Genomic DNA, 25,125 nt, shown 5'->3' on the forward strand with positions numbered 1-25,125 from the left:
AAAGAGAAAAACATTTGAAAGGAGAAGCTAGTCAATCAATGGCTCTGGATTGGCCTCAGAAAGGGAAGTTGTGTATCAGAAGGAATCAAACTGCATATGATAATTATTTTGTAGGCACCAGTGATTGCCTTCCCTCTCTAAGCGGACCTCGCTCCCTTTGCCCTGTTAGGAACTGCATACCCTCTTTTGTTTGACTTCTACTGGGCATGTATGCTGAACCTCGACAACGCCCTTAGTCCCCCTTTTGGTTTATCAGATTCAATTAGAGTCAGGGGTGGACTACTTATGGGAATGGGGGAGGGCGCTTTCTCAGACCCTACAGATAACCCGGGAATTTGGCCAAACAAAGATAGAGTGGGATCAGTGCTCCCCCCCTCCAAAGAGAGGCATTGCTCAGTGAGTTCAATCTCCTGTGACAAGAAATTTGCTGCTCTTGTTAAGAAAGCATCCAAAGTGCTGACTATACCTCCCCCTGATTTTTTTTTGCCCATCTTTCAGTCCCCCACAGAGGACCTCAAAAGTAGGCTACAATAAGCAACGCTGGCCTGATCTTTATGTCACTTGTTAGAGGGGAGCCCCAGCCCGGTCTCCTTCAGGCTCCGACGGGCATGGTTGGGTCCACCCTTGGCCGGGGCGCATCACCGTGCACGTCCCGTGCGGCTAGAGTGCACTTCCATGCGCGAGTCCAGGAACTCAGGGGTGATGGAAGTTGTAGTCCTCTCCCCAGTGGCGCGAGTTAGTAACAGTGCACAGCAAGTTTAGCAGCAACATAAAATCAAAATCTCCCACGACAGCCACATTAAGCCATCATTAACTAATTTTTAAAGTCACTTTGTACAAGAGGCCACACGTTGAAATTCTTGCAATCATCAGAAACCTAGCTATTAGAAACATCACAAGTAAAACCAGCCATAACTCTTACACCATGTCACTGTACAGTCTTTAATTTTGGCCATATTACCCTTATGTTAGTAAAAAAAATTGCTGCCTTGCTTTTTGTTTTCAATGTTAGAAGCCAAATTAAGAATTGTCACTGCTATTTTGTGGTATGACATACTATACAGCTTTAAGAGGCAGCATTCTGCCATTGGCATGCTTCTAAGCGTTACTTGGATTTGGTGCCTTCTGGCGTTCCTTTCAAGGATTTCATTACATACCAGGATTTGATGGTGGTTGCTAGTTGTATTAAGTAGTGCCACCTGAAATCTGACGGCAGTACCTCTGTGTACCGTTAGCTTAGGTTTGTTTGTTGTAATATATATAGCATGAATTCTGGATCAATTTTGTATATTAGCATAGCTACATGTAATATCGTGACCCAGGGCCTAGAAGTAAATGGCTACACCACACGTGTGTTATAGTAGTGGCCAGTGTAATGCTTACCACGCCCAGCACTCCGGGCTATTTATTACTTTTATCACGTGCCTCCCGTGTGGACATCGGGCACGTCCACAGCGTGCACGCTCAAGGGGGGAAGCTCATTTGCCATTGCCAGGGACCCCCGTAACAGTGGTCGGGTCCACTTGGCAAACACTACATTCCTCCTTTACCCACGAATGCAAAAACTAAACAAACATACGGCCTAGCGACAAAGCATCTTTAAAGTCTCAAACTCAGTCGCTGCAGGTTTCCTGAACAAACAAAAAGAACAGTCTTACTTGTTCTTGGTGGAGGTACAGCTCACTTCCACCTCGGGAGTTGACAGCGGGCCACAAAGTCTCGGTACTTCTGGGATGGCTGCGGACATGGGCGTAGATGGTACCTGCTCTGGCTGCGCCCTTCTGGAGGGGTTGAAAACATGTCCTCAGCACAGTCTGTACCCGCAACGCCGGGACGGCTCCTTGTCCTTTGCGACTCCAGATCTCCTTGGGCTGGTGTGGTCAAGGTGTTCTCCGTGTTTTCGGTTCTGCATGGAGTCTTTCCTTCCGCGGCTGTCTCTTCTTCCGTGGCTTCTCGAGGACCCGGGCATGCCGCTGGGCGGTAGCCTTCTGGCTCGGGAAACTCTTCCTGTCCTTCATCTGGGACTTTCTTAAAGAAAGACACATTTCTTGTGACCTCTTCTCCATTCCTGACTGCTGTAATCAGCGTTCCGTTGACCCTCGTGACCGTCCAGGGGTCTAGCTCGAAGGGCAGGCGGAACTTTCCCCCTGGGTGGCGGTCTTTCCCAAGCACTCGGTCTCCAACTTGGATGGGGCTGTCGGCAGCTCTCCTCTTCCGGGATGTTCCGCGATTGGTTTTTGTTCTGTGTTCCATGGACCGGTTAGGCGGGGTCGGTGCTGAAGCCCACATGAGGTGGTGTGGGATGGTGTCGGTGACTGTTCTGCCAAAACAGAGGCGGCTTGGAGGAACCCCCGTGGTGCAGTGGGGCGTCAGCCTGTATTCACGTAGAAACTGATAGAGGGCTAGCTCTATGCCCTGGCCGTCCGCCAGTGCGATCTGAATGGTCTTGTTTAGGGTTTTCATTAGCCTCTCGACTTCCCCGCTAGCTTGAGGCCACCTCGGGGTTATGCGTCGGTGCTTGATACGGTGGGACTGCAGGTAATCTGCTAGCTCGGCGCCATTGAAAGGGGGACCATTGTCCGTGCGCAGCTCCCCAATGAGGCCATGGGTGGCGATTATCTTTTCCAGCTTGGGAACTACCTCAGAGGCAGCTGTCGAGGACAGGAACTCCACTTCGGGGTACCGTGAGAAGTCATCCACCACCACCAGCATGTACTTTCCCCCGGGGAGACTGCCGAAGTCTGCGCTGGCTCGCACCCATGGAGACGTTGGTCCTTCCTCGGTGATTACTGGCGCTGGAGGGTTGGGTAGGCTGGTCGCTAGACATACCGGACATCGCTGGACGATTGTTTCCACAATTTTATCGAGGCCGGGGAACCAGAGCTTGCTCCAAAGGCGGTTCTTTGACTTTACAATGCCTTGGTGCACGCCATGCGCCAGGAGGGCTGCCTGTTGGGTGAGACAGTCAGGTAGCACCAGGCGGGGGCCTCTCAGGAGGCATCCTTCCAGAGATACAGACAGTTCGTTCTGGACTTGATGGAGCGCCTTAAGCGTCGCTTGGGCACCAGGTGTGCGGAAAGACGATGAGCTTTGGAGCGGTTTCCAGTTGCCTGACGTGACGGCCTGGATGGCGATCTGTAGGCAGTCGTCATCTTTGGTGGCTCGCGCCACTTCCTCCAATGAGATCGGTAGCGGCCGTGACCTTTCCACTATCATCCTGACATACTCCTCCATGGCCGCGGCTTCTGCAGCTTCTGAGTTAGTGGCTGGGCGTGCGTGCCTCGACAAGAAGTCGGCTGGGTTCCGGGTGCCCGGCCGATACTCCACGTTGAGCTGGAATTCCTGAAGCTGGAGCACCCATTTTTCAATCTGAGGAGGAGGACGTGTGGAGGAACCTTGGAACAGCGGGACTAGAGGTTTGTGATCTGTGATGACCAAAAAAGGGTGCCCATACAGGTAGATGTGGAAGTGCCGGCACCCCCACAGGATGGCGATGGCCTCTCGTTCAATCTGCGAGTACCGCTGTTCCGTTGGCGTGAGGGTTCTTCTCGCATATGCGATGGGGGCCCATTCTCCGCATGCCTGTTGTTGGGTTAGCACGCCCCCAGGCCTGTCGGGCTGGCATCCACCACGAGTTGTGATTTGTTTTGGGGAATCGAAATAGGCCAAGGTTGTGTCAGCTGAGAGCGCCGCTTTGGTCTTTTGGAATGACTCTTGCTGTGCCGGACACCACTCCCAGGTGGCAGCAGCTTTTGTGAGGTCCCGGAGGGGCCCGGTGAGGTCAGACAGATCCTTGATGAACCTCCCGCAGTAGGTGACCATCCCGAGGAAGCTGCGGACTGCTGTCACCGACGTGGGGGCGGGGACCGCGTGAATATCCTTGACCTTTTCTGGGTCCGGGCCAATTCCTTGGTCAGAAAACTTGTAGCCAAAGAAACTAATGTCCTTGCGTAGGAAGTCGCATTTTTCTCAGTGGAGGGTCAACCCTTGCTCTTGAAGCCGGGTGAACACTGCCTGGAGGCGTTGGATTTGTTCGTCCAAGGTTGGTGCGTGGACTAAAATGTCGTCACTGACATTTAAAACTCCATCGAGCCCTTCGCAGGACGTTCTGGATGATATTTTGAAACACCTCTGCTGCACTCGATATTCCAAAATTGAGCCGGGTGTAACGCCAGAGGCCCGCGTGCATGGAGAAAGTGGTAATCGGGCGCGAATCAGGGTGTAGGGGAATCTGGTGGCATCCAGACCTCAGGTCCATCTTTGAGAACCACTTTGAGCCAGACAGCTCTCCGACTATTTCGTCTATAGTTGGTGTCAGGTGGCGCTCGCGCTTGATAGCGAGGTTGGGGATGCGCATGTCCACGCAGATCCGCACGGAGTCCGGCTGTTTCGGTTTCTTGGCCACCACGATGGGTGACACCCACGGGGTGGGCCCGCTTACCCTTTCAATGATTCCAGCTTGCTCGAGTACCCTCAACTCTACTTCAACCTTGGGTCGTAGGTGGAACGCAATGCGTCGGTGACGGAGGGCTACCGGGGCGACCGACTTGTCTATGTGGAGGTGGATGGCGGGTCCCTTCAAACAGCTGATCCCTTCGAATAGAGACGTGTGTTTTAGAACTAGATGTTCGAGGCTGTGGGCTTGGACTGTGAGTGCAAAATGGATCAGCCCGAGGTCTTGGGCTGTTCGGCAACCAAGCAAGAATCCCGATCCTTCTTGCGACACATAGGCTTTGGTTTGCAGGCGAGTGGTGTCGTGGGACAGATCCGTCCGGAACACCCCGCACAGGCAGAGTGGGCGACTGGTGTCGTAGGCGTATACTTGTACCCTCGTGGGATGGAGTGCCGGGGCATTTTCTAGCGTCCGGTACACGCTGGCGGCCATCAGGTTGATTGATGCGCCTGTGTCGATCAGGGCCGCCACTGCTTGGTCTCGCACGTTGACCATGCACATGGGTTCTGAGGATGGTGTAGCTGCCAAGGTGTGAAGCACTCTCACGACATGGACGGAGGCTGCATCCGCTTCATCATCATCCATGTCGCTGCTAGTAGACGTGCTGGGTAGCGGCTCTACCTGTCTTACCCTCCTGGGTAGGCCATTCTGTTTCTTCTTGGGTGCCGACAGACATACACTTGCGAAGTGATTGGCTTTTCCACACGCGCTGCATACTTTGCCTTGTGCCGGGCATGCTCCTCTGTGGGGTGTCGCGCCTACGCACCACGCGCAGGTGCGGCCGGGGTGGGCTTGAGCCAGTCTTGGGTTTCTCCGCCGGGGTTGCTTCGTGTGGTTCTCGGCGGCGTCGGTCTTAAGGGCGCACACTGGTTCTGTCTTGATTGCGACCGCCGGCTTTGGCTCCATGTGTGCGGCTCTAACCTTAGATAACTCCTTTGACCGCCCTAGTACGAGGATGTCGCGCATGGGCATGTTGTCTGCTTCCAACACTCTCTCGCACAGCTTCGAAGACGCACAGCCCTGGATGAATTGGGCGCGGATTTCGTCGTCCACGTCAGGGAGGGTGCACGTGCTGGCTAGCTTCTTCAACCTTGCGTAAAAGACGTCTACTGATTCCTCCGGGAGTTGGCGGGCTTGGCGGAGTAGGAATCTCTCATAGTCGGCACTAGCGAAAGGTTCAAAGTACGCTGTGATGGCGTTGTGCAGCGTGGTATATGTTCTGGGCGGGCCAGCCTCAGTTACATCCTTCGATATGTCGTGGATAGCCTCTCCTCCTAGGTGCAAAAGCATGGCACGCCGCCACTCGGCCGCGATTTCTGCCACCACAAAGTAGTTCTCGAGCCGTTCCACCCACTTCTTCCACCGTGCGTCCTGCGACGGGGGGGTGCCGGTGACAGCAAACGGCTCCAAAGAGGGTACGTTGGCCATGGCCATTGAGGATGGGCGCAGCAGCAGGGATGGGCTCACCTTCACACCTCCGGGGGCGGTGCACCAGTCTACCAGGCATCGTGCGCTGGTCCCTAGGGCCGCCTTGGTATCCAGGAGCGTCCAGGGAAGCAGGAGAGGTGACCCGGGGCCTCAAAACGGTCAAATTCGCATCTCACGTGAGATGCGTGAGAAACGGCAGGTCCGGACCTCGCGTTGCACGCGAGATGCGTGAGAAATGGCAGGTGGGTCGCGTCATTCCGCGGGTGTAGGCTCCGCAGGGACAGAGGCTTCCCGGGCAGGTAGGAGGGAGTCGCTGGGGGCCGGGGGGGCTGCAGTGGGCCCAGCCAGGCTAGGGACGCAGGCAGTACGTTCGGGCAAGGAGTATACAGCCTGGGGACGGCTGGGGCCACAGGGGTCGGTGCACAGCCTCAGGAGGAGGGGAATCGATCCGCTCCTCTGGCAAGAGCGGGAGGCGGCAGAGCACGCGATGGGGTGGCTAGACCACCTCGTCGCCAGTGTAATATCGTGACCCAGGGCCTAGAAGTAAATGGCTACACCACACGTGTGTTATAGTAGTGGCCAGTGTAATGCTTACCACGCCCAGCACTCTGGGCTATTTATTACTTTTATCACATGCTCCCGTGTGGACGTCGGGCACGTCCACAGCGTGCATGCTCAGGCGGGGGAAGCTCATTTGCCATTGCCAGGGACCCCCGTAACAGTGGTCGGGTCCACTTGGCAAACACTACACTGCAGTAGTGTTTTTCAAACGTTTTAGTTGGAGCAGTTAAAAGAGTTTGGCACCTTCGAATTAGCGTACACATAAATTTATTTTTTATATTTGCAGAGTTTTATATAGCGTGAACTTGACCCGAATCCAATCCGGTATCAGAGCCCTTTACATAGCACCAGTTAAGTTACATGAGGACACACATACATTTTTTGTTTTTTTAGGCACGGGGAGATTAAGTGATTTGCCCAGAATCACAGGAGGTTTAGCGTTGATACCGAGACTCAAACCCAGTTCCCCCCAGGTCCGAGGTCGAGCGCCCTAACCGTTAGGCCAACTCCTCTTCCCTTTTGATCTGAATAATAAAGAGCATTGACTGTATAATTCCCTTAGCATGTTTTTTAGACATATTACGGTTCTATTCGCACATTGGCACATGCCTTTAATACCACAGTAAGACCATTTATATCCCAATACATTACATCATATTAGGGTCTCATTACGAGTAGCCCATTAATTCCGGTGTGTGTGATAACTCCTGTTATTGCACATTCATAAGTTATTCATTTTGTGGCTAAAACACATAATGACATTTTTTCAAAGTCAATTTCAGTCGGTGACACCTGCCAAAATTTACCAAGGAAAAAATAAGTGGTAATTACCAGAACATGTGAATTTTGGTGTAGTAAGAGCCAAAATCCATGTTATTTTCCATAACTTGTGATGGATGCTGCTTATCACATCAGATAAATTCTAACCTTCGCAGAGCGTTGTGGTGGGAACAGCCGTCAAATAAAAACAGGACTTTAGCAATAAATTCGCCTAACAATGGCAATCATATAAGCAAAATGTCCCGAATTATTATGCCTTTTTAAATCTATGACTAAAAGAAGAGAAATCAGACATTGAAAGTTTTGGGAATTAAACCATTTGTTCACAGGTTTACCAGTTTATTTGTTTACTACAGTTTTCCAGAGCACTGATTAGACCCAGGATGGCAGAGGCCTTTAAACAAGGAAAATTATCTGTTACAGGTTACAAGTGAGGCATTACATATTTTAAGAGAATTAATAGAGGAACTGTTAAACAATTTGCAAGGTACTGCAAAATAATAGGGCTAACATGTATAAGTCTTAATGAAAGTATGTATACTGTCAAAGTTGAAAGCATTTGGCACTGTCACAGGACATTTATTGGGACGATAACTGTGGGGATGTGCTGTCAGCCTTAAATTCCTAATTACGATATGCATGGTGGCGCCCTCCCTCACACCACAACAAATGTGAGACTCGGTCTGCTCAGCAGAGAAGGAGTGACCTGGCTGGTCCTAGCTGCCTACACAGCACATCCAGAAATTGATATATTATCAGCAGCAGAATTACGTACACTTTACAGAGAAATAGTAAAACTGTACAAAAACCTCACACAGTTTGTAATGCAAACACTCACAATTCAACCTGCGAGGTTTACTCATGCTGGTCAGCCTCAAGTAAATACAAGAGATATCAGCCCACAAATGCTAAACAAGATTATGGGAAAAATGCCCACCAAACATGAGCAAATGCCATTCTGGATAGCACAGAAAATAGCAAAGCTTTAAGCAGTATTTCCCCATTCGGGCAAGCAGGGAAAACACAGAATACCAACAATGTGCTTGCCAATGGGGATAGCTCCCCCGAAAAAGGATTGTACCACTTGTGGTACAGTTTTCACTGCCGTTTATACCAGAACTCGAAAGCAGTCATACCAGATGTATTGAAACAAATACAGAATGAATACGGGGCAGAACTTGCCCTGGACTTGTGGACTTGTGGATTGTCACTTTTGCCCAAGTATCGACAATTATGTTAGGTAACATAAAAGGGGCAGCAGCAGCGGTGGCTATACGCCAACGCCTGAGGGAAGTCACTCCTGCACAACCAGAGCAAGAACTACCTAGGATTATCGAAGGAACCTATGCTTCACTGGGTAGAGATAACTTGGGAGCTAGACCTGGTAAACCACAAATCACGGGTACTTTTGAAAAGGATAACTCAAAGCAAGTACCCGATTCTTTTAACAAGACATTAATTAACAGAATGCACCACGATCACGGGGTGGGTCTCCTCAACAGGAGCCCTTTGGAAAAAAGTACAATCTTAGAAACCGTGATAATATTAAAAAGTCTGATAGGTATCAGGTAAAAGACTCAGAGAGGAAAGGATGGTCAGAACACAGATCAGAAGAGCGAGTCATTCTGTTTGACTCGCTCTACTGATCTGAAGTGTGATGTGCCTTCTAGGCACATCACACTTCAGACTATATTATCAAACAGGAAACAAAAACTCAATTTAAAAAGAAGGTAGCTGGCCTTAAAATAAGAAATGTCCAGGTTACTGAGGACTCTGCTTCTGAACAGGGAATGGACTCTGACTATGCTAGACAGCGCAGCAGAAGTAATAATAGATCACCAGAACCTGATGGAATTTTTGGTGACAGCAACCTTGAATGAACATATCACAGTGGAGATATCTGATACAAGGGTAAGTGTCCCACAACATTTATATGAAATTACTCTGAAATTGGAGGGGGACATACCCATGAAAGTTCTCTTTTGGGAGAACTTGACATATGGTTATGAGATTCTCTTGGCTGAAAGAGATTAAGAGCCTGAGTTAGTTATAGAGTGCCCTAAGAGGGAAGATGTAATTTTATCAGCTTTTTCCAACCTCGTTCCAGAATCACTAAAAAAGTCATATGCGCAGGAGTCGGCATTAGTGCTAGCTCCCGTACTTTACTGCAATCATGTAGGCTAAGTCACCTCAGCATGAAATCCTAATAAAACATGACACAAAGAAACAAGTAAGGGAGATCTTAGATCAACTTAAAGTGTTGTTGGAACCTGCACCACTTCCATGAATAATCCTTTGTTTGCCGTAGTAAAACCTGACAATCATAATGTCTTGTTTTAGACTAAAGGCATTTGAACACATGCACACGAACATTTTCAGTACAAAATGTATACAGTGCTGCATTAATGAATAACATTGTGTGGAAAAACTACAAAACAACACTAGATATCTCGCATGGTTTCTTTAGCCAGAATATAGCGCCCGAAAGTAGATATTTGACAGCATTCTCAGCTCTAAGCACTCAATGGATTACGAAGAAATGGTTAAACCTTTCTACGCCCTAATCAGTCTTGATTTTGCAGTCCAACATTGGACACAGGAACACACAGAAATTCTCTGTTCCCTACAAGCTGACATGATAGCTTCCAATTACTTACACACACGTGGTTATCAATGTTGTCGCCGGTCAAACAGGGTATACCTACATCTTTTTTAATGAAGGCAAAACAGTACCCACAGCATACAAATCACATTTGTACATGAATGCTGAAATGCATTTTGCATCCACAGAAAAGATACTGACAACAGTACAAACTGCTGTAGTGAGAGAAAGAGCACTAGCACAGGAGAAACACATAATTGTTGTGACTTCAGTACCAACCTTAGAGGCTGTTTCCAAAGCAAGCTTTCCAAACACAAACGCAATGCATCCACAATGAACACAATGGGCTAATTCTCTCACTGCAACAGATGTAGACTACAAATTGGTTCTACATTTAAAAAACAAGCATTTCTACAATACAAACAAGAATTTCCTCTCCTAAATGAGATTCTGCCTCTCGATCATTATGAATACATCATTTATACTAACAGATCTGTCCAGCCTGCCATAGGAAGTAAACAGCAATACAGTGCAGCATGTGCGATTGTGAAGAGACATATGAAGGATGGCAAGTTCTGTTCCAGCAATACACAGACGGAGTCTCTAAGAGATTGCATGGCACAGCTGTCAGAACTAAAATCCCTGATACTGGCTCTACATAAAACAGATCAGGAATTCCCCACACTCATTCTGTAGGATTCATTTTTTTGTGTCCAGTCATACAATGAATATCTTCATTACCGGGGCCAGAATGGGTTTCGAGATTCCAAAGGTTGCACAATAAAGCACAAGTTGCTCTGGGAACAGGTGGTAAAGCGGAAAGAATGATTGCCATGGGCTCATGTAATTCACACATTGAGTCATCAGCGTGTTGGCGTACACATTGAATGAAATTCATTGGCTGATGAAGCAACCAAGGCGACAGTGCAAACTGCTGCCGTTGCTCCAATAACTCGTTCTAGCACGAGAAAAGACTGACAGATAATGACAGCTGTGAATGCTACACATAACACCTCAGCCTTGCACTAAGGTTTTCCACTCAAGTACACCTACAAGTTAGATGCGCAAAACATTCTGTATGCTCAAATTCCTGGAGTGGGGGATAGAGTAATACCAAACATGGATCGCAGATAATGGATTGTTTCTACCTGCACAAGAGGGTCTTGGTTCAGCACACGCAGGTATCGCTTTGACTGTTTCACTACTAAAGCAGCGTCAACGGTGGCCAGGTCTTACTGAACAGTCCAAGGGTTTTGTCCTCAAAAGTAACATCTGTTAGCAGATAAAAGGTTCCACGGTGGCACGTCCACCACAGACACCACTACTGATATCAGACAAACCTCTTGCTTGATTCCTGTGGGTTTTGCCTCAGTGCTCGGCTGACGCCTGAACTGTTATGAAGGATTTGCAACTCTTCATAGGGACATACGCAATTGGCACATTACAGTCGGATCGTGATCCTGCGTTTAGCTCACAGGATTAAAAAGAAGGCATGGGAATCTTGGGTGTGGCCTTCCGGTACTCCTCCCTATATCATTCTGAGGGAAATTAGATCGTGGAGAGGAAAAACCGGGACTTAAAGCAATCCATAACAGCAGGGGTATTAGGCTCAGGTGGCAGTTGAGTCAATCACCTATATGGGAATGAGACGGCACTTAATAATATGCCAAGAAAATCCCTAGGGGGCTGTACTCTAGATGTAGTCCTGTTTGGGATAAGAATGTGGGAGCTCAATGATTTCCAGGCATTATAAAGCAGCGTCCAAGTAAAAGTCACTGCAACTGGAGAAGTGAAAGCTGTACCAGCAAGGCCTACGTAGTCAGAGAAAAGATTGTGGACAAAAAGGGATTTGGGCCCTCATACTGAGCGCCTATACCTGTCCTGGCTGTTGAAGGCACAAGAACAGTACTTCTTCCGCCCCTCTCTGGCTACAAAGAAAAGAGATTTGTCTCAATTGATCTGATCAAACCACACTATGTGGTCGATACTCAACAGTAGGCCGCGTGGGCTCCTGGGTAGCTGCCGATCTCCTCTCACTACCATATAGGAAGTTCAGATGGAAAGACAAATAACTTTTGAAGGCTCCACTTCGCAAAGTGAATGGGGTACCAACAATGGAATGCAACTTGTACCTGTTGAAATTGAACATCAAACTACAAATGACACAATGATCTCAATTCGGTCAAATACCGACGTCTATGTGAATATGTCTCTAATGGAGGCACCTGCTAGTTCCACAAACCTGCTGAGCTATCAAAGATAGATCGAACTGCGCCTTGCTACTTCATCAATTTCTCATCGGATCCAAGTGAACCCAAGCCACCACTACCGCCTGTTTCCCACAAAAGAGGAATGTGTGTTTTCTACCTTTGGCTGAAAAAGACTTACTTTGTTTTCCCCTGGCTACAGCTCTGGATTGCACCTGGTCTACTGTTTATAGTCCTTTGTATTGGTATAGTGACAGTCTTTTTCTTGCTCCTGAATTGGCATTACCTCCCAGAACGATCTGCAGTACAACATGTGAAATTGGTCCTGAAACCGCATGCATCATCACACCATGAACAGAGGGACCCATCTTTAGTGAACATTACAGCAGTTGCAGTTCCTGACAGAATAGTTTGGGCCAGAGTTTCTTATGATGTGCATGGTCCTGCTGAACTTTTGAGAATTCCACATTTATTCAAAATTTCTCTTATTGATGTCATAACCTCTACACCACACAATCTGATGGGTGGGACATTGAAACTGTGCACACTATGCTATCTGATTTAGAGCTATCTGCTGCATTTTCAAATTATGAATTGTATGATGGTACATCTAATTGTGTCGACACATTTTGTTACCAACACTATGGGCACCATTTGCCTGACAAACCAAGTATCCCACAAAATGTTTTCACTTACCATCAATGAGACCATTGCCCAACACCACCAAAAGGTAGTTCAACAATCTTTGCACAAAGGTTTGCTTATTTTTCTTGGTTTAGCATTTCAGATTCAGCCACTTATTTCTATAGACTTGCACAAACATCTGAAAATAAAAATATGTTTACTAACACTAAGCTTATATTGATATACTCTGCTTCCTTTATTTACAAACTGTCTTTACAGTGTTTCAACTTTTCGAGGGACACTATAAACACAACATCTGTCTGAGGGACTAAAGATTGGCAGGTTCAGGGAACTGAGCCCCCATTTAGAGCATGCCTCATGCACATCAGATAATCTCCCTGAACAAGACTGTGCAACAGACTTCCTGTCATGGGCTAGCCAAGATGAAGGACTTGAATAAACCTCAGATTCGCTCACTTACACACTTTGAGGGTTGGAAAGTGTATACAGTACACAGTGAGGATACTTTAGATACCATGCTGCACAATGGTTCTTACAATTCATCAGACGCCAATTGGAAGGCAAGTTTGGTTTGGCCTACCAACACAAATAGGTGTCAGTCAGGATTCAATGGTACCACCAAAGGGTTTAGTATCCATAGGCCTGACCCACGCTATGTACAATCTAAACACTCAGGGTTGACATCTTACAGTGTTGGGAAGTTCTGCCCAGAGTGGCTAAAAGCATCAACACTGTCTCAGGTGAAGCAACACTTGTACCTTCTTTCAGATGACATGGATCTTAGAGATTTTTTGTTAGTTCCCCAGAAGCCATGTCAAAAGTGCTTCCAGTATGATATTAACAACGAGCTATGGAAAATCTCTGAACAGGGGGCTGCTGACAGACTGTGTGAAATAGATAGGGTTAACTTTGAAAAGGCTTTGGCTGTGGTCGACAATGGCATGACCACACTATCATCCAGGATTTTTTCACCGAGCAACATTGTGTCTTCTGCAATAGGTATAATGGAACAAAATGTGTCTATTCTACAACATGGACAATCACTATTGCAGTCCATTTTTTCAGTGGTTTAAACTGTGAAAGTGCTTTAGTGAGTCCTTAGTGTGCAAAGAGATTTCATTTCACGGGGCCTGTAATGCTTTGGTTTCAAACTTGTCCTGTTACTTGAAGGGTTCCCCTACTCCCGTGATTCATACGGTGTTTGAGCTGCTCTCGAATGGGAGCTCTTTAATGCTGAATGATCAAAGCTGTTGTGGCATGGTCCCGGGCATAGCATATCTGGTCACAGTAGGTTCCAGGGTTACTTGTTGTATGCAAGTATTGTTTCCACCAGCCTACACAGTTAGGGAGGCAACCCTATGGCCTTCCTTGAATGTTTCCTTTATAAGGTTTGATTCTCAGAGCACACTGAAAGCCATGCTTTTTCATAAAGGCCTTAACCTCAGCACGGGGACTTTTAATTTTCAGTTTCGAAGGTCTTCATCTAAGATACAGGCACTAGTCTGTATGAACTTCCTGCTCCTTTTCGGGGAAATGTTTTATTGTATCTTTAACATGTTTGATACAAAGGTAATCGTGCTCCTATTTTAACATATAGGTTCTGGACTATAGAGCACCTTTCAGACCATCTTCGGGGTCCTTCGATCATTGATACACTCTATATTGGGAAGCATTTTTGGAGGTCGTCCGCTGGTCCTACTACTTGTAGCAGGCATCTTGGTTTCAATTTTCCTGCTTCGTAATGACCATCCAAGTTCATCGAGATATGGAAAAAGCACTGCTGGTGCGATGTTGTTGTGAACGCATGGTGCTCCATCTGAGCACACCACAGGTTTGGGAAAGAAGCGAGCATTGATTCCTATCTTTCAGACCAGTATGGCTTGACTGCAACTTGCCTGTATTTCGCTGCCTATTCTGCGGATATGAATGTGAGTTGGACCTGGGTCTGACAATTCCATCTGTTGCTCAACCAGACATAGACGTACTACTGGACCCCTTAAAGGCGCACAAGTATCGGTATTCTCAGTGTATTCCCATGTTGATGATGGGAAGTTCTAAGACACTCTACAGGATGCTTCAGCTCCTGGGGGAATGGACAACGTCTCAACAACAGGTTCACAAGTGTTGAGTGCTTCCCCAGCGGCTGCTTTGAAAACATAAGAAGATCGCTTTTGGATTATTGACCTGATACATGAGGTGTTACAGGGACTGCCGTCTTCGAATGCGAGCGACAGTAACGCTGCGTCTCCCACACAGGACACATAAACATTTGGCTCTCCGTGTGATGGGAACAACTTGGCCTTTTTTCCAAAACAAGCAAAATTGAAGTGAAAAACATTGTTTTGTTCTATTTTTCTTCTCTAACTGAGCACCATGGCTTTCGATGTGCTCAGTCAGTCTGATCATATATTGATTTTTAATGAACATGTAGGGCTATTTGAGTTTTATAGCATTCTTTTTACATACAGCACGTTTTTAGATGTTTTTATAAACCGATTTTATGCCAATGTTTCAATGTAATCACACTCACAACATATCGATTGTGGTAGATCCCTGAAGCTAGCTTTTTGGTATACAAGAACCACATCTTCGCCAGATAAAAAGAGGAGACGCTTCCATGTTTGACACTGAGGTCCTGCACACAGAAGCTCCAGCACCAAGTTGAGGGGTGTCCAACTCAAGACCAAGACGGGGTCCTTCCTTCTCTCCCATCAGATAATGGGGTTGGCTCTTTCCTAGAGGATTCTTGGCTTTACACCCACATACATTCTAGGAAAACTTAGATACACTTAGGAAGGGTCCGCATAGTAGGAGTACGCCTGATTACTATCATGTTTATATATGCCTGCACATATTTACTATTTTATCACCATGGTAGAATTCTACCTTCTGTTTACTCTGTAGGTGCCCTGTAATCTTTTACATTTGCTTTTGTCTAATGATTGAAACAGCAAACATGTTTTATACTAGAATGACGCTGGTCCAATAAATGTTTATTGAAAATGCCCCCCATGTTTATTCTGTGTATCTCTCTGAGACTAAGGGGGTTGGTTATTAGGATGGCGGGCGGGCGGACTTTAGCCCGCCCGCCACTCTAGTGGTGCTGAAACTGGCCACCAGACGTGCGGCGGTCCCGCACCACTAATTAGGATGCAACTGCTACCCTGGTGGTCGCATTCGCATGGTTGCCACTATAGGGAAGTAGAGTTGGTTCATATGTCTGTAATAATTAGTCAGTATCTCAATTTGTTAAAACAGTTTCTACATGCTTTTGCTTTTGGCTGGTGTTTGATGAAACCATTTTGGGCACAGATGCAGAAAGTTAGAAAGCTACACCCATTCCTTTTTTTCTTTTTACGGACAAAAAGCAAATGCTAGTAGAGATTCAGCTATTCTGTATCATTGCTAACTAATACTGTTGGCTTTTTGGGATGTATCTATCCCTGTTCACTTGAATTGAACTGCATGATGAATCAATTGATAACTCTGCTACTCTACATTCACTCTACTCCTGCTGGCATTCATTGGTACATTAACATGATCTCACAAAAAGTGCCAATGAGAATTATTTATTTTGGTCCGTGCCCATCTCTCCCTCCACTTGGTGCCCAGGAGTAAGCCCCTCGTAAGGCAATTTTTTTAAAACAAAAATTGTTTGAAAAAATGCCATATGCAAACCCCGTAGCTGAACAGTATTGTTATTGACCTAACCAATTTAAGATTTTTTATTAAATAATAGGTATATTTTTATTTTGTTACATCTATTAGCTTCATCCCAATTATCTTAATGCAGAAAAATTGAAGTACTCCAGAGGCCGGGCTTACATACCCCCACCTGCCAAAAAATGGGGAGCCACAGGCCAAGAACCAATAGGTCAAGGGAGCTGTTGGTGGAAAAAGTTTGGGAACCACTGCTCTAGTGCCACGGATTTCACAATGTGAAGCCCCATCCTATCGTATTAGTCACAGAGTTCAAAAAGTTAAACTCTTTGCTATTTCATTTGGCAGAGATATTACATTGCAAAACCCCTTCCCACTGCATTTCCAGGGAGTCTATTATGCAACACTCCCTCACTGTGCATTTGTCAAAGAGTTCAGACCCTCAGTATTTGTAATGGGATTACACAAGACGGCGATTAACAATACCTTTATAAGATGTACGCAAAGTAAGTACTTCAAAAGCAAGAATTGCAAACCAACCATAGGCATGTGAAACAAGTCAATATAGATGTTTAGCCAAAGCTCCTTTCTCAATACTGCTTTATAAAGCTCTTTTTGGTGACTACATTAGTCCACACAGACAGCTACAAATATCTCTAGTCACACCTAATAAGTGGTTTGTGGGATTCTGCGAAATTTATATATGCATTAATTTTCCTTTCTTCTAAAATCTCTCTATAACTTCTTCCCAATTTCACAGTTACGATGCTTTGAGGTTCGGGATTAATGCAACCATTCTTAGAGCATATATTTTGATAATATAAGTTCAAATGTTGAAAAAGTTGATAAAAGGAGATGGATGTGAGGGTAGTGAAGGTTTGGGAATATCACAAGTAGTGTGTTTAGCAAGGGACAAAATGTACTGTGCATATTCTGTGCATGATCTCCAGATAAAACATTAAACTCTGCAGTAGATATCTGTAGATTGCTGCTCTTACTGCAGGAATCTGTATGAATCCTATTGCCCACAGATTCAAATTCTGGAAGGGACAATTCAGCATTTTATCACTTGAAACTCAATCAGGTAAACACATTTAAGTGGGTAAATGTGCAGTATCATAAATAGACTGTACTTCTGTATGATAGAGGTATAGGCAGTCAAATTTCAAGTGTGCCTTTTGAAGCTAAAAGCACTCTCCGTTCAACAATCAGTAAGTTCACAGTTAACATTGTTATTTTGAAAGAATATATTCAGAATGTAAGGTACTGTTGGCTAAAAACACAGGACTGCACAAAGTAACAATTGATATGTTCACAAGCATTCCAGTAGTATGTAGTTTGCTTCATGGTTATCTTTGTGGCTAGGGGTTAATAAGCAGCTAGGAACAATTAACCTTGCAACTGCCAGATTTTCTCTAGTGAATAGCTGAATGCAAGACATGCTATGACTTATTGGACAAAATAGGGTCTATTAGGATGGCGGTCAGAAAATCACTCCGACCGCCATGGTAGCGGGAAAACACTGACTGCTAGGACCGTAGCATAACCACCAGTCCACTTAGTATGCTCCACAGTCGAAATCCGACCACAGCGGTACAATTGCGGCATTTAACAAGGCGGCAGTTGCTGCTGCCAGCAGCACCGCCGTGATGTCCAAAAAGCATGTCCAGCATATCCCTGCACTGCGTGGCAGGCACTGCACAGTGCCTGGTACAGGGACATGTAGGTGGGTACCATCCCAGTGCACCCACAACCCCCAAACACATTGGGGGCCCGCAATTCTCCGCATGCCTTTCCATGGCGGTTCCACTGCCTCGGAAAGGCTCGCTACCGCTGGCGGAGCCTGGCCCTGCACCGGCCCCAATTTAGCGGTCCAGCTCCGCCTGCCAGGCAAGCGTGTGGACTGCTACCGGTGGAAAAGTGGCAGTTGGAAAATCTCACCTCTGCGGTCATCACCGCCATACTAATGGGACCCGCGGATTTCTGGCATGCGTTCGCGGGCGGATTACCGCCGCCGGCCAGGCAGTTGCCACCGCTGGCCCGGCGGCGGCCATCCGACCGCCATCCTAATAGACCCCAATGTTGTTTGAGTCCTCTGCTGGCTGAAGTGCTCATAAATGTCTAAAAAGTCATTAACAAGAAATTTGCAAAGTTCACAAACTCAGAATATGACTGAAACATTTACGGGGGCAGAAGGAATTTGTGCAGGTTAACAGTTGACAATTACTTTCTAAACCTGGTTGCTTTTAAATACATTTTAAGGTTGCCATCAAATAAAGATATTTACCTTTGTATGATTCAAAATGTTGTATCAAATAGCCACATTCTTCAATAATTTTGTCCTCTATTGTCGATTTGCCCATGCCAAAGTCCCGTAAAGTTGTTATTGTAAATCTTCTCATCACCTTCCAGTTCTCCCCGTGAGATAAAATGATTCCTATATAGAAATGAAATGATAACAACCTCTTAAAGCTTAGTTTTCTTTCAATATGATTCATTCATGCAAATACAAGAATGTGAGTGGCACAAAGTGATCATATTTTAAAAATGTATATCATTACAGTACCTTAAAAAACATATGCATTCCTTGCTGTTGCATTTCAGCTTTACTATTGATAGGAATATTGGATTATAAATAATCCTATGTGTCATGGGACACTCTGGATGTAATTACCCAATCTGATTTGGAAAAGAAAAACACCGGGCACAGTGCTGTTTACTTTAGAAGGGCATATGAACTCTAGATATCTATATACTTTACCTAGTCATGAATATCATCAAGAAAAAAGTTTTAATAATTAAATTTGCCTTTATTCTTTTTTATATAATTTTTTTTTTTTATCATATTGGATAGAAAAGATGTTCCATTTAAAAATCACATGTACACAATTGATAAATACACATTCCCAATGGTAATAATCAGAACCACATATACATATTTGTCTAATCTTGTGATATAACATTACACAATCAATACAATGAACATCCTATTTCAATCTCTCCACTGGTACAATTGATACTTGAGGATACATGATAAGTCTGCTGGTAATATTTCAGTGATTTACTTGCATAGTCTTATTCCTAAAATACAATGTGCAGATATTGGTGACATGTTGAAAACCAACGCGTTTCGGCTATGCCTTCATCAGGACTCAGTCACAGTGGTTTACTCCGCTTATCTGTTGTGTCTCAAAAATGGAGATTGTATACACCATAAGGATAGATGAAAAGACCCCCCCCCTTTCAATACAGGAAACTCTCCTATTGTAACCATGCGTATAGCTGTAAAATGCCTCCCCCAAAGCAATTCCCACCAGCCCTTCCATGGTGGCATCGCCACCACGAAAAGGCCTGAACTGCCAGGCATCCTAATATAGATGGTGGTGCCTTCCAGGCACCGCCACCATATTATGCCCGAGTTCCGTCCGACTGGCAATCGTAACGATTTCCGACCGGCGGAAAAGCGTCAGATGGTCTTTCCGTCCGCCGCGGTACCCCCGCCATGGTAATATGGTGGGGGGTAAATGTGGTTTTGATGGCGGGCAGATCGCCACCATCGGCCGGACGGTGGCGATCCGCCCGCCATCATAATCAACCCCATATTGTTTTTTCTGTCTTAACATAAATATTATAACATATAACGTAATAACATCTTGCCTCCTCCTGGAGGCATGGCAGACCTTCATGATCTTACAAATCACTACAGTCTCTTCATGAAGACTTTTCTAGACTCGATCGCAACATTACTGCCAAAAAGAGTGTCCACCAGAAACTCCAAGCCATGGTATAATGGTAGCCTCAATACAGAAATACGTAACCTGAAACTAACCGAACGTCGGCAGAGATCATCCCGGTCCCCTGAACGCCTCAAGCATTTGAGATCACTAAAGAACAGATACTACAAAAGCATTAGAAGTTCAAAAGCAAATTTCTTCAGAAACTAACTGGATCAAGTCAGAAAGCACCCCAAGAAATTATTTGAACTCATTAAGCTACAATCAAATGGTCTACCCAACCCTTCCCTAGGTGCTTACAGTCCACTACCAAACTGCAATGAATTTGTTTCCTTCTTCCTTGAGGAGACAGAAAACATGAATTGATTTGCAGATGGCTCCCCCTCATGTTCACCTGGGCACAGCCCCAAAAACCAGGCCACAAGGAATTCTTTCAAAACCTTTGAGGAAAGTGCCATTTTTAAAATAAAAGCAGTGCTAAAACCCGCAAACCCCTTCAATGACTCTCTACCTCCCTATTTCTACAATGAGATAAAACCAGTGATGCTCCCTCTTCGGACTAAGATTGTTAATGCCTCCCTACAGTAAGGTACTTCCCCTGACTGCCTAAAATCTGGTTACGTTTCCTACATCTAAAAAAAACCAACAGCAGATGTCACTGAGTTAAACAACTTCCGACCTATCTCCAACATTCCTACTCTGGCGAAGCTCTTCGAAAAATTAGTGCACATTCAACTCTGTAACCACATCGAAAAATGTTGCCTTTTAGTATTAAATCAATTTTTATTGGCAGAGCACATAGCAAGGTGAACCGGGACACTGGCGCCTACAACGCAGCGGGCCGGCGGAAAGCTGGTCAAAGCATGGCAACAAAATGACGAAGAAGAGTATAGTGACTGATAGTTAACACAGCATGTTGCCTACAACCCAAAGAGGGTTGGCCGCGTGGATATAAAGAGAAAAGGTTGGCGACAACCGCAGTTCCAGCGTATGGGTGTCCAAAAGGTTCAGTGTGCTGCTGAGCATGCGAGCAGTTGTAGCTGGCAGCCTATGGTAGATCGTAGCTTCATAGTGGTGCCGTTTTCCTCAAGAGACAAGAAATTAAGAAAAACCCATTAACACCCATTCCCACCCCCACCCACCCTCCCCAGTGAGCAGGAAACAAAGGAAAGGAGAAGGGACTCGCCTGTTGGCATTGCAGGTAGCGTGGCCTCCATCGATCTGAGGGTCCGTGAGTTCAACGGGAAGCCACCTTGTTATGTGGGGGTGCTGTCCTCAGGGATCAGTTTCAGAAGCCAGAGGTAGCTGGGGCATGTCAGTTCCCAAAATTCAGTGGAGAGGATAGCTATGAATGGGGCCCAGATCTTGACATAGTCTGCATAGTCCCCCAGTGTAGCCATCGGGAGTCTTTCCATACCCAAAATATACCAGAGTTGATGCAGTCATTGTGTATGATCTGAGATTCTATCTGATTTTCACCCAGCCAGGATCACTCGATGTGCGGCATTCAGCGCGAGCGCCATCTGTCTCCCTCTAGCGCAGGGTGAAGGTCAGCGCGTTGTGTAAGCCTAAAAGGGTATAAGCCGGGAGCCTGGGTATGGTGGTTCAGAAGGACTTATCAATGTCGTATCCTTTCCCAGTATCGTGTGAGCTTTGGGCAGTGCCATAATAAATGGAGGAGTGTGCCAGGTCTACCACACCCCCGCCAACAAAGGCCATCACAACTAGAGTGCCATTTAGTAAGTCGGGCTGGGGTGAGGTACCAATAGGATGTGATCTTGAAAGCGGTCTGTGAATGACCCATGAAGTGTGCCGTGTGATGGGATTGGTAGAAAATAACTTCCCATTCCTTATCAGTCAGTGTGCACCCCAGATCCGCCTCCCAGCATCTCTGTCCCGTTGAGCGAGTTTTGGGGGTACCCAACGTGAGAAAGGAGTATATTTCAGAGAAAAGCCCACAATCGTCTTCTTTATGAGTGAGCCATTTCTTGAACGGTCGCATCGGTCGGTGTGCCAAGGGGCATGTCATGGCTCCTGAGATCCAGTGCGTCCTCTGGGAGTGGAGGAAGAGATCAGAGCTATGTAGGTCGTAACCCTCCCGTAGGTCCCTAAAGGGGATGGAACCATGTATGTCGAACAGATGACCTACGCGTTTGCAGCTGCCCTCTAACCAGCATGCTGCTGCCTTTTTGTCCATGCTAGGTGGGAAGGCAGGATTGGAAAAAATCGGGGTCATTGGCGAGGGAAACGTTGTCAGGTTAGCCCGAAATGAGACCCTGTCCCAGACCAGCATTGAGGGGCGGGTGACTGGTGAGGAATACAGCCCCCAGGTGCGAGCAGTTTGCGACAGCCAGGCATCACGCCAAATGTGGTGGCCTGCCACCGTCTGGTCCATGAAGACCCAGTATTTCTCAGTCATGGGACGGTTCCACTCCACCAGGTACCGTAGTAGAGAAGCTTGGTAATAGCAGGTAATATTGGGGAAAGCAAGGCAGCCCTCTTTCTTAGGGCATTGCAGCAAGGTCCTCTGCAAGTGAGGGGAGATCGGACCCCATACAAAATGCTCAATTGCGGTCTGAAGATGTTGAAGTGCCTGCTGTGGGGGCTCCAGAGGGAGCGTTTGAAACAAATACAGGGCCCGCGGTAATACGTTCATTTTGACAGTGGACAGCCTACCGAACCATGATAAAGGCAGGCGCCGCCAGCGGGCCAGGTCTACCCGGATGCGAGCTAGAAGGGCTGCATAGTTCACCTCCTCCGTTTTTGTGAGACTCCTATGTAGGACTAGTCCAAGATAGGCGATGCCGTCCGACACCCAGTCAAAGGTGAAGTTGGCCCGTAGTGCATCAACCGTGGGCTGGGCAACGGTGAGGTTGAGTACCTGGGATTTCTGCATATTGATTTTGAAGCCAGACACCCGGCTGAAGGTCTGTAGGTCTTCCACAATAGCCAGTAAGGAGGTCATGGGATCAGCCACCGAAAAGATGACACCATCAGCCTAGAGGCTGATAAGATGATGGTCCAGGGCGAATGGGAAGCCGCTGGTCTAAGGGCTCCATATAGAGAGCGAAAAGCAGAGGAGAGAGGGGGCAGCCTTGCCGCGTCCCCCTCTCCACCGTGAAACTCTCAGAAAGCAGACGGTTGACCCGCACCGCCGTTGTTGGAGAACTATAAATGCTCGCTATTCACTGTCTAAATCTTGGCCTTAGTCCAAATCGCTCAAGAGTAGCAAATAAATACGGCCAATACACACGGTTGAAGGCCTTTTCCGCATCAACCGCTAGCAGTAAGGCTTCTTCTTTGGACCGTTGTACTTTATCGATGAGGTGACAGTTGCTTGGTGTTGTCCCCACACTGCCGACCCGGAATGAAACCGGATTGGTCCGGGTCAACCAGACATGGCATGTGAGTGTTCAACCGGGAGGCCAGGTTGCTAGAAAATAGTTTTGCGCCGATATTTAAGAGCGAGATCGGGTGGTAGGAACTACAGAGCTCCGGCTCCTTTCCCGGCTTAGGAATTACTGAGATAGAGGAATGTAACATGGAGGCTGTGAGGGACCCAATATCAGTGAAGGAGTTGAACAAGCGGGTAAGCAGCAGGGCAAGTTCGGCACAGAAAGTTTTATAAAAGAGAGCGCTAAAGCCATCAGGGCCTGGTGCCTTCATGGTTTTCAGTCGAGCCATAACAGAGATCACCTCCTCAACGCGTATGGGGGCCTCCAATGCCTCTGCCTCACTCGGAGGGAGAGGAGTGATCGCTGCACCCTTCAAGAACTCAGTAGGATCAGGCAATAGGGAAGGATCAGCAGTGTAGAGTTTTTTTTATAAAAAGAGCGGAAGGACGACAGTATTCCGATGTCATCTATAAACTCCGAACCGCGCTCTCCCCGTATCGCCTTAACACTTTGTGCTGCTTGCTGACTGCACAGGCACTGCACCAGCATTCGTCCCTCTGTATTGGAGCCCACAAAATATGTTTGAGTCGAACAACTGCATGTTCGGCCCAGTGAAGGTCTAGCCGCCGGAGCTGGAGGTGTTCTTTTTCCAACTGCCGCCAAATTCTGGGAGCGCCAGTGCGTTTGTGTATAGCATCCAATTCCCTGACTTTAGCTTCTAGGTCTGCGCGCTTGGACCGTCTACTTTTATTTTCATAGGCTGCTTTGGCGATAAGTGCTCCCCTCGCAACTAGTTTAAGCGCCTCCCACACCGAGTGTAGAGGCGAAAGTCCCACGTCATTAATCGCTAAATAGTCAGTCAGGCATCGCTTAATGTCATCCACCACTGCCGTATGGAGTAGCGAGTCTCGCAAGCACCAATGAGAGGTGGGTGAGTACAGTACAGAGGGGAGACACATGGTCAAGGTGATATGGGCATGATCAGACAGGGAGCGGGCCTCAATGGTGGAGTCTGCAACGCGGGCCCAAGTGGATGAGGTAACAAGGAAGTGATCTAGGCGTGCATAAGTCTTGTGAGCCACCGAGTAGTATGAAAAGTCCCGCTCATCTGGGTGAATGCAGTGCCAGGCGTCTCGAATCCCTGTGTCGCGCAGTCAGTCACTACCACCTATCGACAGGGCCCGGCCCCGCTAGATTGGGAGCCCGAGCGATCCATCCCGGCATCCATCACTAAGTTGAGGTCACCCCCCACTACTACCATCGGGTCTGGTGAGTGCAGGACGTCAGCATATGCATCTATTAGGAATTTCTCCGGTCGCTCATTTGGGGAGTAAATGGAAGCTACGGTGAAGTGAGAATGCCCAACACTAAGGCGCCACGCAAGAAGGCGTCCCTTGATCTCTGCAGTGGGACCCCCCCACCCGACCCCTGAAGTGCCTGGAGATTAAGATAGCTACCCCACCCCACTTACTATTCCCAGAGGACCAGAATTGTGAGGAGAAGTGGCTGTGGTGCGTGTCACTGCAAAGCAGGTGGGTTTCTTGAAGGAGACCGATATCTCCACCGGAATGTTCGAGCAAGCAAAGAACTGCTTTCCGTTTGACTGGCTATTGAGTCCCCGGGCATTGAAGCTAACTATCTCAACTGCCATGGGAAAGGG

General features: G+C 47.0%; 1 protein-coding gene across 5 annotated transcripts in view; it reads right to left on the bottom strand.

Moving 5' to 3' along the window:
- The window catches only part of LOC146816630 (cytochrome P450 2K1-like), a 504,791-nt gene that overhangs the window by 354,108 nt on the left and 125,558 nt on the right, over nucleotides 1–25,125 (bottom strand). For all 5 annotated transcript variants that reach the window (XM_085610503.1, XM_085610501.1, XM_085610504.1 and 2 more), the window contains one exon: nucleotides 18,624–18,773. In XM_085610503.1, the coding sequence (XP_085466629.1) occupies nucleotides 18,624–18,773 (150 nt within the window). The remainder of the gene's footprint in view (nucleotides 1–18,623; nucleotides 18,774–25,125) is intronic.

This window comes from Triturus cristatus, chromosome 6, assembly GCF_964204655.1.
Source record: "Triturus cristatus chromosome 6, aTriCri1.1, whole genome shotgun sequence".
Taxonomy (NCBI): Eukaryota; Metazoa; Chordata; class Amphibia; order Caudata; family Salamandridae; genus Triturus; species Triturus cristatus.